Below are 14,187 nucleotides of genomic sequence, written 5' to 3'. Positions count from 1 at the left end.
ACTATTGGGACATTACACCAAAGCAATTGCTTAGGAACCAATGGTCTAATTTGCCTAATGATACACAATCACATGTCACATACTATTATGCAGACATGTACACTAAAGATCAAGCACAAATTTTGGAGGGCAAACTCATACAGCAAAAGATAGCAGGCACCATGAACATACATATCTGAAACATTACAAGATTGAAGTGACCAAGAGAGTGAAACTACCCCTTTTAAGAGGTAAAGAAAGCGATACAAGCATTCGTTCATAACATTTCTAAGCAAACAAACAAATCACACATTAAATATTTACTTTCCCAAATTCCACTTTCATACACTGCTAAATAACAAGAAGTTAAAAAAAAAAAAATATTCAAATCACTATAAAAGAGAGAGAGAGTCAAAGGCCAAATCATGGAGAAAAATTCCTGGGTGAAATAAAGACCAATAAAATTGATGGTTCCATACCCTTCCAGAAGAAAGAAAATTAAATTTAAGAAAATTAAGAGGCATAATAATGCGTGAGCCATACATCCACCTATCTAAGAAGCATTGTAGCTGCAAGCACTAGACCCCTATTTAGCAGCAAAAATTGCTAAGAATAGAGGAAAATACAACAAAAGAGAATTGATAATAAAGGAAACATCGAAGAAAATGCGTCATCCATGAACCAGTTGATCGTACTCCAAGTCAGAATGCAGTAATCCTAGGTCAATAGATGAATTCAATAATCAGAAATGAGATACAACTATGCATTGTGATTGGAACTGCGATCAACTATGCTGCGGCATCTGGGTTTTACCTAACCTATCGGGACTACATCAAGGAACAGGAATTGCAATTTTGACTGCATCCTAATGAGATTCAGCAACCCAACCAACATACAGCGATGTTATAGCACTTGTAGGCCGAACAGCACTAACCAATGCTACAATAATTAAAGCCAGTTTCCTTGAAGCAACTGGGACTTGATTGGAGGAAACAATTGATGAAAACAAATAGAACAGTCCTATCATGGTCGGCACTGTTTCCAAGCTATTTGATAAAGTTCGAGTAATACGGAAAGACATGGATTAGTTCACAAACTCAGAAAAGAGCAATATCAGAGCGACATTAGCAGTTAGCTTTAAAACAAAATCAAGAATTATTAAGTTGATCAAACTAAATAAAAAGGAAAAGGATACCGCCCGTCGTGGAACATGTTCGTTGAACACAAGTTTAGAAAGGTTGTACAGGTAGAGATCTCCCTATAATGCTAAAACAGCTTGCAGCAGCCGTGGAGCCCTTACCTAAGAAAAGTTCAAATTGGTCTTAAACAAAACTCCACAAAACAGGAAAGTGAAATCGCATCTAGATCATAGGATCCAGCTTATAACAAGGATTTAATTCGGTAGAGAAACCTATCACTTCTCCTCTTAGCACTATTGTAATATTCAGTCAACAGATACATCATTGTATACACTCGCATAATCAAATCATAGAAATATTACTTTTTTGAAGCAAATAACAGAAATTAATTTACCTCATAATTAGTAGAGCGGTTGAAAGAGTAGTTACCATGAACAAATCTTACAATTATTTATGTCAGACAGTAAAATTCCGTTACTGAAAAAAGTACCTATGAGGGGGAAAATGGCATATGAAAAGCGATAATGTTCCTGTATATGTAAGTTGGTCAATAGGTTAGTAACAAGTTAGTTACCCAGTGAAACTATAATACTTTATCCATCATCAAAAGTACAATGTACCCTAAACAATCACTAAAGAGACCATGCACACATATTATCAAATACTTTAACGGACAGAACCAAGATGTTATAAAGCATTGAGTCAACTTGTTGAGAGGTGGTTCTTACAATTTGTGTGGCGAACACCAAGAGCAAAAAGAGCTTCCCGACTTCCGAGTATTGTGAAGTGCAGACAAATGGAAAAAATGCCCCGAGAATACTCATGCAACTGCTCATGCGATAACTTGATCACCCGAGTTTAAAACAAAACACTTGCTCTATTATAACAATAGTCCATAACTACGTACATTTTATGTTTTTCCTTCATCAAACGGAAGGGTGCACATGAAAATCCAGCACTAATCTAATGTACCGATCAATTCGCCTAACTATTGCAGAATGCAGGTAATCCTACAAGATCTTGCTGCTCCTAATGATGGGACAAAAAAGCTATTCGCCCATGATTCTTGTTTATGAACTCTGTTCCTAGCAACATGAGAAGCACCGAGGCCTAGTTTGGTAATGTGGTAGCCAAAAGCACTATTATACTCCCGACTTCCGAGTATTGTGAACTGCAGACAAATGGAAAAAATGCCCCGAGAATACTCGTGCAACTGCTCATGCGATAACTTGATCACCCGAGTTTAAAACAAAACACTTGCTCTATTATAACAATAGTCCATAACTACGTACATTTTATGTTTTTCCTTCATCAAACGGAAGGGTGCACATGAAAATCCAGCACTAATCTAATGTACCGATCAATTCGCCTAACTATTGCAGAATGCAGGTAATCCTACAAGATCTTGCTGCTCCTAATGATGGGACAAAAAAGCTATTCGCCCATGATTCTTGTTTATGAACTCTGTTCCTAGCAACATGAGAAGCACCGAGGCCTAGTTTGGTAATGTGGTAGCCAAAAGCACTATTATACTATAAAGAGATCCAAATTCCGAAAGCGCTTTCAATCTTCTCTTCTTTTATAATATAAAATTGCGGTTGCAACTGCCACCTGGAGAAGCATGTGGTTCGCCACCGGAGAAGCATGTAACCACATGCTTCTCTAGTGGCGGTTGCAACCGTAATTTTAAAACATTGGAGGAAGGAAGATTATAAGCGCTTTTGAATTTTTTGGACTGTTTATAGTATAAAAATGATACTTTTAGCCACCAAATTACCAAACTAGGCCTTACTTCCATCAGATTCAAAGCATAGCTGTCACAGAGTATAATATAGAATTTAGATGTCATTGCCTGAACAAGGACCAGTATTTGAGATGCCCTTTCTTCAATTTATAATAAGGTAGTAAAAATTGATAGCCTCGCATACAAAAAGTCCATTAAATTCATACGAATATCAGCTCAAACAGATAAGAACATCCAACTCAAAACTGACATCTTTGGAAGAAGATCACAACCGACAAACAGGGGATTCTACCAGCTGACATCTGAAATTGACTCAAAATAGACCAACTTGGCACTCGCAACAGGCTCCTGCCTCTCAAGTAGAGGACTATACAGGCCTCAATCAATTTCATATGAATTATTAAAACTGATTTATAATGTTCAACCGCCGCAATGATGTCCCATGAATGGCAACTACTAGAATGGCTTTTTAATATGAAAACATATGATGGCTGACGTGTAAGGCATAGGAGGAGCCACAAGATGAATACAGTCACAAAATATCATCCATTTTGCAGCATTCCAATGCCTATATGCTGCAGATGGCACAAGATCAACCCTTTTCCAATCCTTGCTAATCCCTGTTTCATGATTTATATGATATATTATTAGTTTAACAGATATAAAAGGTCATATACAATATAGAAGCTTTCATAGGATGTAGAAGAAATTCTGAGAGAACTTTTGAGCAAATGATGGTTTTCTTCACAGGTTGATTGTCCTTATTTTTCTATTGCTACAGAAAAGACCCTTGAGGAGACTATTGATGTCTCAGAAATTTCACACTTCCAATACCAACCTCCACATTAATCTACCTTCACTATTTCTCAAGCAGTACACCCTACACAAACAATAACCAGCAATGAAATAAGGCCTCAAAGAATTAGAATAATTAACTTGCCTGAAATCTTGGTGCTTCTTCCTGCTGCATAGATTTCCACCATGTCACCATGCAGCTTTCCATTGGCCACGGGAGATATGTACAACTATAATATTCCAATAAAGAAACTTCAGTGAAAAAAACGCCGGCGACATCGGCTTGATCCCATCTCCTCATACTCCGCCTTTGTGACACACATTGATTCAAAATCAGGGCTAGATGCTAACAGCGATCCGCCTCTCCAAACTCCCAAAATAGGGCTGATGATGACAGTTAAACATGAGTGTCAACAGTAGAAAAGACAAAAATTAAATAAGTTCGGTTCAGAATGAAAGTAGCTCAATACTTCTCTTGAGTAGTTATCTTCACTTTGTAGTTATCAGGCACGAGAGGTCGAAGCTCTCTTTCTCTGCATGCAGAAAGATAAACGTAAAAGGATAGCTTTCTACTCGATGTCAAACAGATATGATGCACCAATGAAGCTTACAGTCTTTCTGCAAATCGAGGGAACAAAGTACTTCCGCCAGTCAGTATAATGCTGCAAGTATTCAAAACCATATTACACATTATGACATGAAATCAACAATAATAAAACTGATCAAATGCTTTTCAGCCAATAGAGAGGCACCAGAGCTTTTGCAGATAATTGTAGTGAAGAAATGAAGATACCTCTCAAAAAGTACAGGATGAAGATATGGGTGGCATGCATTGACAGCACGAACAATACATTCAGCCAGTCCAGCTTGATTCATACCTGTAAGATTCCTAAAACTAATTGAAATGGCTCTAAAAACTGTTGCACTTAAGATAATCGACTCGAAATTTTAGCTAACACATAATGCAGCATTTGTAGTGCAGCAGGGACCCAAAAGTATATAACAAAGAAATATATAGTATCTGGACAAGCAGCCCTCACAAATGTAAACTACTCTAATTAGATTATCTCGAAGGACAACAACTGCAGAAACGAACAGAAACAGAGCTGCATAAGATTGCCATATCTCTCCCATCCAATAACCAGAAATGAAACATTCAATTTAGATGTGTTAAACATTTTACTGATTTCACAATAATTTATTTAGCAATGGACATACAGGCACTACATCCTATATTTTCATTAGCATTCAACCTGACATTGTAGTCAAAAAAACTGCAACTCTAATGTTCATTCGCAAGCAATTATCAGTTAGAGTTTGAAGGAACTTTACTATTGGCAGCCATTAGGATGCCAGAGGTTTCTCAAATCCATATCATATCTCTCATTGTGGAGGGTTGAAAGTGTGAGAGAAGAGGGAAAAATAAGTTCTAACATCCTGTAATTGGAGAAGTCAGTTTATATGGAACCTCAAAATTTAAGTAAACTATGAGGTGGGTAACACTTTGGTCCTCAAACTTTAATTAGTTATAATTTCTGGCTCGAACTTTGCAATCCAATTTAATTGACTGAATATTAATGTATTGCTAACGTAGCAATAATGTAGCAATATTGTGAATGTGATTAATGATGCGCCAATAATTAAGATACTATATCACTTTTACATCAGCAATGCATCAATATTTAGTCAACTAAATTGGGTTATAAAATTTGATTGCAACAATTCTAAAAGCTCTAGCCAAAAATTACAAACAAATTAAAGTTTGAGGACTAAAGTGTCACCTGCCTCATAGTTCGAGGACCATACGCGCAATTTACCCTTTAAGGAACATTGGCAATCAAAGTTTGAGAACAATTTATCAACTCTAATTATTGCAGGACAGCAACTCCTCTATCCATCGTACTCTTTTATCTAACTTCTCAGTCCTCCATAGTTAAGTGAGATTATCAAAATATGCCAGGTTTATTTTTAGATGTAAATAAGAACAGTTCCACAATTTGATGAAATACAAACCCAGATCAGCTGGATGAAAAAGCATCTCAGGCACAAGGAACCGCTCGTTTGTCAATTGAAATTCCTGCATAAAGAAGGGCTTCTAAGATGGAAAACCTATATGAAATCCTGTAGACAAGAAACGGGGAGAAAAATGTTACATTTTTAGTCAAGTCGACTTTTGGCCGATGATCGTCATCATTGTCTGCATCACCGCGAGAATCAACTACCTTATTCAAAACCGAATTTGCAGTCAGGCCTCCATCCGAGAGAGAGAGATACCTCTGTGCTTCATCCCAGTCCTTCACAAATCCTTTTGTATGAGTGATGCCGTCAGGCAGCACATAGGTACACCTGAACGGGTTGTCTTTCCCAGATCTCCTGTAAAATACCCAGTATAAAATACCATCAGAGGCTTGCAGAAAAGGCAAGCTTTCCGGTTAAATCTTCCGAAAAGAAACAAGGCATAGATCAGCTTCCTTTCAGAAATATAAAGGACAATTAGAGCACAAATTTGACCATCAACATCTTTATTAGAACCATATGCCTGGTACAATTTTTTTTTTTTTTTTTTTTTTTTACTTTTTTGATGTCACATTTTCAACTCCGGTACAAGTGAGCTAAGAATAAAACAAGGATTCAGATGCGGACCGTGCCGATCATAAAAAATAAATGTGTGCCGACATATATTAGTATTAAATATTTATTTTTTAGCAATAAAATATTTTAATTGTTTATTATGTATCTGTATCAAATCTTTTTAACATTATTGAGGAAACTACTTACTAATTTAAAGAAAAGATGGTTTTAAGTCGTGACATCAACACAGGTGCATCATGCCGACATCTTGTTGGCAAGATACGGCACAATGAATAGGGCCCGTGCCAGTGAGCACTCAAATCCTTGGTATAAAATGATGTGTTTGAAGAAATCCCTCAAAGTCATTTTCTTGGATAACACGGAGTACGCTCAAAGACAAAGAATGAAAAAACAATTGGATTCTCTGAATTCGGGACTCTCTTACAAAGCGGCAGCTAATGAAAAAACCAAACTTTTGAGGCATGTGGGAAGGATAATGTGGTGCCCTCTTGGATTTGGAATAGCCTAATATATAAGTCATAATAGGGCTAAAGCTCTTAACCCGACTGTAGCATTTTGAATGATGACTAGACTCAAAAGGTTAAGACTATTAAGTGTGCTAGGACTAGAAAAGTTTTAGGATGGGCGATCTCGTGGGAAACGAGATGCCACAGTTGGTATCATAGTCAATCACCAGCCGAAAGTGTGAGATAAATCTCGACTGAGCCAGGATTAAACATCAGGAAGAGTGCACCTCCCCCACCTACGACCGTTGTGGGTGGAGCGCGGCAGCTCGCCGTAAGGTCGGCTAAGGCTAACGAGACTAGTCTCACATCGCCTGATGCTCGTGAGTGTCTTTATCCGGCTATAGCATTATAGTATTTTGGCAGTGGCTAGATCCAAAAGATTAAGAGCGTTAGAGTAGTTCTAGAATGCGTAGTCTCCATCTGGGAAGGAGGAGGAGGAGGAGGACCTGGCGAGGGAGAGGTCGCGGGGGACGTCGAGGGAGACGAAGCAGAGGGACTCCTTGGCGTGGTCGATGAGGAGGGTCTCGTCCATGACGTTGAGGGAGCGGTAGGAGACGAGCTCCTTGAGGAAGTTGGTGAGCGCCTTGCCGCCGAGGTCCATGCGGCGCACGGCGTAGTTGAGCGTGAGGTTGTGGAGCACGGGCGCCGCGTGCGTGAACGAGAACCCGCAGTCGACGACGAGGCTGCACTGCGCCGCGCCGGCCCGCCGGCTGGCCTCGTAGAGGTGGACGAGCGAGGGCGGGTCGGCGACGCAGAGCGAGCGGAAGCCGAACTCCTCGAAGACGAGCTCGTCGGCGGCGCGCTGCAGGGACGGCGGGTTGAAGAGGGGCTCGACCAGCAGGAGGGAGGAGCGGGAGGGGTCGGCGCGGAGGAGCCCGCGCAGGACGCGGTCCCACACGTCGCGCTCGGCGTCGGGGTTGATCAGGTACCCGCGGTCCACGGGGCGCCGCAGGGGCACCACTACCACGCTCTCCCGCGACATCCCCACTCTCTCTCTCTCTCTCTCTCTCTCTCTCAGTCTTGAGTCTCGAGTCTACTAAGTGAATTTTTAATAATCTATAGAAAGGGTATTTGAAGGTTTTTTTTTTTTATATGATTTAACGAAAAGTTAATAGAATGGATGAAGAAAAAAAAAAAAAAAAATCACATGACACTAAATTGATACACTTTAAATTGTAGGATGGTAAAGTAAGAAAGTGTGAAACCACAGGATTAGCATTTGAAGTTTACTCAAAACTTTTAAATATAAAAATGAGTATTCAAAATTATATAGAGCTACTATGCTATCGAAAGCACAGAGAACTTGATATTTTCGACTTTTTAGCTCTTGAATCAAGCATTGTATGATTGGGATGATTGCGGTCCCCCCATGGTTGAGTGCTCCCTATAGGATAGTAATATTAATCCAAAAATTAAAAACGATCAAAAAGGTTGATCTAAGGGCCAAAAGGTCAGAAACAGTATGTCCTTTATACTTTCGATAGCATAGTAGCTCTACTTTTCAAAATTTTTATTTATAAAAATAGAATGATAAAAATTGTGAATCATTTACTGCTTTTTAAAAATTGTAAATGATTCACCGCTTTTATTCTAATTTATATATTTTTTATATCTAAACTTCAAAAGATGTATAATATTAAACACTTAAAATAGTTTTAATCATGTGAAGAAAGTAGTTGATGATTTACCGTATTTATAAAGCGGTAATTCATTCACCGTATAAACCTAATTTTGTAAACAAATTTTTTAGAGGACTACTTTTATAATTATAGTATTTTCTAAGACTGTTAATAAAAAAATTCCAAGAGGGATGTCAGCTAGAGGGATCCTGAGAAGTGAATTTTCAAAATCCGAACCGAAAATTCCAAACCTGAGCTCGAATAAGATGGATTTTGAATTCAAAATCTATATTTGTATCAGAACCGGACCAAATATCTGAAATTTGAACAAGAATCTAAAATAATTATTTTTCTTTGTCGTATTTCAAAATAGGCTAAAGCCCCGTTTGATTATCCCTTAAACTATTATGCTATATCTGTGAAAAATTATCCTGAAGTGTTTAAAAGACACAAAAGAATACCTATGTCTTAGAATGTAGTTAAACTTTACTCTAAAAAGTAGAGTAAAATAACAATTCACTCCAAGCTAAGAAAAAATATCTGCCATACTTGGGCTCCCTCCCCCCACCATGTGTCAAATTTTAAATTTTATATATTAAGATGAAATTTTAAATTTTAAATTTTAAATTTAAATATAGATTTTCTATTACAAATTTTAAATTTTAAATTTAAATTTATAATATCACATTTCAAATTTAAAATTTAAAATTTAGATTTTAAATTTCAATGTTTGAAATTTTAATTTTAAAATTTTAAATTTTAAAATTTTATTTTTTATTTTTTATTTTTAAATTGTAATTGGCCAAAATTTAATGGAATTGTGCAATGTATATCCAAGCGAAAAATTGAAGCTATGCAATTTTTAAAATTACAGAATTTCCTATTTCACCTAAGCCAAAACTGCATAATATAAATTCTATCGAATTTTATAACTTTGTATTCAAATAGAGCCTAAAGTACAGAAAATTTCTAGTAAATATTTGTTTTCTTACTTTCCCCGTCAATTTTTAAAAACCTACGTCTCTCCAAAATTTCAAGTTGATGCACTTAGCCTCTCTCTATCAAGGTTCCGTCGTTGTTCCATCTATTTCATATAATTTATACTAAAAATGTCCTTTAAAATAGCATGAATGCATTAAATTTTTTTTTTTCCCCTCTAGAATAAGTATAAAGGTAATTTGGTCATTTCGCCTTCTCCATTAATGTCATAAGCCCCTGAAACCATTTTTGGACTTTTGAGGAGGCAACATGTAGGTTTTTGAAATTCAAGAAGAAAAAGTAAAAAAGAAGACATTTTATAAGAAATTTCTTTGTATTTTAGCCTTCAAAATATATTGTATTAAAATTTAATTTTTAAAATACTAGTTCAAATATAACATCAAAAGTTCATATACATTAGATAATATAAAATCAATTCGGGTGTGGGTAGGATTCGGGTTCGAGTCGAGTTGTCACGCCCGGGTACCAGCGGAAGCATATCCGGTACGTGCACAGACCCGCCATACACCTGCAATATATAAGGTGTCTACGAAGAAAGCAAGTCGATAGGAAGTAAAACAAAGAGAGTCCTATCCTGATATCAGAGCAATGTACAAGTCGATTTACAATCAGTAAAAGAACAGAGAGTATACAATCCGAAATGTCAGCAAAAGGAGAAGAAGTATGAACTATAACATCTGGATCTACAACTCATATACAACACAGGGTACACAAAAACATCTTAACAAAGGTAGTCACTCTATACAATGGACATCACCCTCGGCCGTAGCCCGAGTAGCAAGGTGATCGACTAGCACGCTCCTAGCAAAGTCTAGCTAGACGCGACTCCCTTGCCACGATCCCTAGCCTCTCCTGTAGATGGCTCTGTAAAAACAACCATAAAAAGGGCGTGAGAACTATTAACAATAGTTCCCAGTGGGTAAGCCGCCAGCCTCGGCGAATTACACCACTAGGCTCAAGATGTACAGAATGGAAATAAAAGCAGTAATTTGCATGATATATTTTCAATGCTAACAATTCATAAGCCAATGTTAACAAATAATGAACATGTAAACAACATGTGATCATAGCATCAACAGTAATGAATCAACTGAATGATAGAAGCATGGCTACTACTATAAGCATAAACATAGCATAAGTGTGTAAGTAACTACTGTACACTGTAACTGGTAATTATTCATTACTGTCCAATTTCCTTTAGCATTTTCCTTTCATTCACTAGGACCTACTCAAGGTAGTCCAGCTTGTGCCGCGCCTAATGGCCCCGTGGTAGTATACACTCCCCACGGCAATCCACTTCGGCACCCAATCCCGCACGGGCGAGCAACTGTCGCGTAGGCCAACTCCGGAGTGCCGGCTTGTAGGGAGCGACCCTCACAAGCGTGTGCGAATGAGCACGGTGGCAAGCAAGCACAATCCATTGTCCACATGTCTCAATTTTCATATTTTCATTTACAAAGTTCTTACCCTCGATACTCTGATCGGAATGTCAATACACAAATAGGAACAAAAGCTAGTATCCACTAGATTGTAAACATGTAAGGGTAAAGCTAAATCATATAGCATTATAATCTTTCCACTAGTATGGCACTATCAACATAGTCAAGAGCATGTCATAGTTCTCTACGTTAGAGTTAAGAGAATGTCATTGTTCTCTACTTTAAAGTGCATCCTACACGTGTTCATAAGTCATTCAACTGAATTGAATATGAATATAAGTACTTTCATGCATATATGTTCTCTATTTTATAGAGATTTCATTCTACTTAATCATCAAATATCACAATGATATGTTTCCAATTCTCTATCAGTCACATATGCACTCAATGCACCTATGCGATTATTCTATTATGTAAATACATATAGAACATAGGGGAGCTCTACTTGCTCTGGTTAGGTCCGACCCACCTTGTGCTAAGCTCAAATCAATCCAAAGGAATCCTCAGGATCAGCTCGACTAGGTCTCAATCCTGCTGAACACGAAGTATAAATATCGTATCAAAACTACGATCGAAATGTCCAATTTCGGCGCAATTGCACTTAGTATATAGGAATAACTTAAATCCCTGTTTTGGCTCAATAAATACCTCAAGTTAAGTTTCCAAAATCCCTCACGTATCAGTCGAAGGTAATCCGAAGGTTCGTTGCAAGCCCGCTGCGAATAATTTCCAAAACGGCAACAAAGTCGTCAATTACTAATAATATAGTCGGAATCTTGCGAATTCAGTTTTCTAACCGAAATTCCTACTTACCCTTGGTTAGAACAGCTTCCAAATCAGCTTCTAAGAGTACGAATTCAGCTCAACGAAGCTCGAAGACCTGCTGCGAAGAAAAATCCCCAATTTGCATCAATTCGCGCAACTAAATGCATTTAGTTCCGATTTAGCTTCATAAATGGCTAAGTCTCTCAATTAACCTTCAAAGAAGCTTATCCCTAGTCTAAGGAGCTCAATTCACAGCTAATTAATCCAACTTTAATTGCTGAAATCTCAGATTAAAGCAACTAGAAGCAATAACTCAAAAGCAACACATAAACGACTACTAGAACGTTGATAATGGAGAAAATCGAGTCGTTTACCTTCTCGAGCTTCCAACCAGCACTTCACTGGTCCAGAGTTGCAAAGAAACTTCCAAAATACTCTCTCACGCGTCCACGAAAGCTCTGCGACGCTCGCAAACAGCGAAGAACAAGCGCGGCGACGAAAACGAGCAAAATCGACGAATTCGAAGTAGAGAGAGAAAAACCCTAGAGAGAGAGAGGGAGTGTAATATACCGAAAATTCGGAAAATAAATATCGAACTTTAGTCAAATTGACCAAAGTGCGAGGACGGTACACTTCGAAAAGTCCGAAGGTGCTAAAATGATCGAAAGTGAGTTGTGGAAGGTTTTCGAGAGCTAAAGAATCAAATTCTGCAAAACTGCAGATTTTCGGCTCTCGGGGACCGGTCCCTAAAGGGAGAGACCGGTCCCCGAACACGTATGAAATGAGACAGCCGAAAAATCGGCTAAGTCCTGGAAGGATAGCTCTCGGGAACCGGTCTCTGCCTGAGAGACCGGTCCCCCAGAGACCGGTCCCATAAGGANGAGAGAGAAAAACCCTAGAGAGAGAGAGGGAGAGAAGGTGGAGGAAGCTCCTCAGCACTCTAGCACACTCCACTGAAGTCCCAGAGTCGTGCTGGGATCAAATAGGTAGGTATCAAATGTGAAATTACGAAACTAACCTTGCTGCCACGAATCTGCCAGCTTGTACCGGTACAAGGTGATGGCTGTACCGGTACAACAAGCAGAAAATTGCTGATTTTCGCAGATCAATGCAATTTCTCACTTTTAGCATTCTAATCATCCTCTAACTTATCCAAAAACTTGTTCTAATATTTTAGAACATGTAGGATTGATCCACACACCATTCCACATACTCGAACTCCGCAATTTGCAAAAGTTCAGTGTATTACACGAGTACGGACAAAATCCATACCTAATCCAAATCCGACAAGTTTTCGATGTCAAATTAATATAATTTAATTTAATTTTAATTCAAATTAGCTTAAATTTTATCTAATTATTAAGTTTACTCTTTTTCAATGTCAAATTATTAAGTATGGCTTATCAAATTACTAAACACATATAGCAATCAAAAATTATTTAACTAATATATTGTATAAAAAACTAAACATGCTTAAAATATTTAATCTAAAATATATTAAAAATATTAAAATTTTAGAATGAAAACAGCACGAAAATAGACTTTTGAGTCAAAATTTGCAAAGAGACAGCTTTTATGCATATACAAGTATTGAAGTTTGAGACAGCGGTACTTAGTAGAGAGTCCGGCTAGAAAAATTTCGACTTCTACGGTACTTCAGATGGAGTACCGGTACTGATGGCTGAGTATCAGTACATGATTGGAACTCCTAATTAGCAGGGATCGAATTCCTAACTTTAGAGACAACTCTTCACATTAAAGACAACTTCTAAGGCAACAATCATTGCACAAATTTGTCGGATCGTTGGCGCTAATCATTAATCCCAAAAGCTCGAGCTGTTAGAAATACGCAACCAATTCATTTAAAGGGTACAGATACAGCGCCCACGGGTCTTGATTGTGACTCGGCCTAACCAGCCTCACGCCACTTCCAACATGACTTGGCCCACCCAGCCTCACGCCATTTCGAACACAACTCAGCCCACACATGACCTTCCGCCACAGGACAGGTTGCTGGCCCATTTAAGCCAACAAAATTAACTTTCCTATTGATCGATTTTCTCCTAAAATGACTCTATAGATCTGGTTTTTGTTAGCTTGATCCCGCCCAATGTGGCATTAGGGGGATGTTCACAGTTTGGTTCTAAATCGAAAATTAAATCAAACCAAACAAAACAAGGCAATGACAGCTGACGGTTTAATGATCAATTACGAAACATGGCACATTAAATTTCCAACTCTCCGGAGTAAATCATTTCAAAAGTTCAAGCCTCCTAAGGCGACAAATCAAACTTTTTAAGGACCGAAAATGCAATACACAAACACATGTCACAAACCAATATGTAGATTATGTACACTGAAGATCAGGGCACAAATTTAAGAGGGCCAATTCACAAAAACAGCAGAAGATATTAGACATCACAAACATACAATCTGAAAAATTGCAAGATTTAAGCGGCTACGAGAGTGAAACTTTCCCTTCTAAGCGGCAAAGAAACCGATACAAGCATTCGATCATAAAATTCCAAGCAACGGAACTAATCACACATTAAATATTTACTTGCCCAAATTTCAATAACTTTTTTTTTAAAAAAAAAGGGAAGAAGAATG

At 37.9% G+C, this 14,187-nt stretch overlaps 1 protein-coding gene across 1 annotated transcript; it reads right to left on the bottom strand.

Annotated features, from left to right (window-relative positions):
- LOC109722542 (actin-related protein 6) lies at nt 2,956-7,709 on the bottom strand (the record flags this gene model as incomplete). Its single annotated transcript, XM_020250633.1, is given in 8 exon segments — nt 2,956-3,482; nt 3,803-4,041; nt 4,128-4,190; nt 4,269-4,319; nt 4,451-4,535; nt 5,671-5,734; nt 5,811-6,030; nt 7,202-7,709. Coding segments are annotated over 7 exon segments (1,121 nt in total), but the record flags the coding sequence as incomplete, so codon positions are not given.

This window comes from Ananas comosus, linkage group 16 (assembly GCF_001540865.1).
Source record: "Ananas comosus cultivar F153 linkage group 16, ASM154086v1, whole genome shotgun sequence".
Lineage (NCBI taxonomy): Eukaryota > Viridiplantae > Streptophyta > Magnoliopsida > Poales > Bromeliaceae > Ananas > Ananas comosus.
The sequence above is the reverse complement of the archived record's forward strand: the minus strand, read 5'-3'. Positions and strand labels throughout refer to the sequence as shown.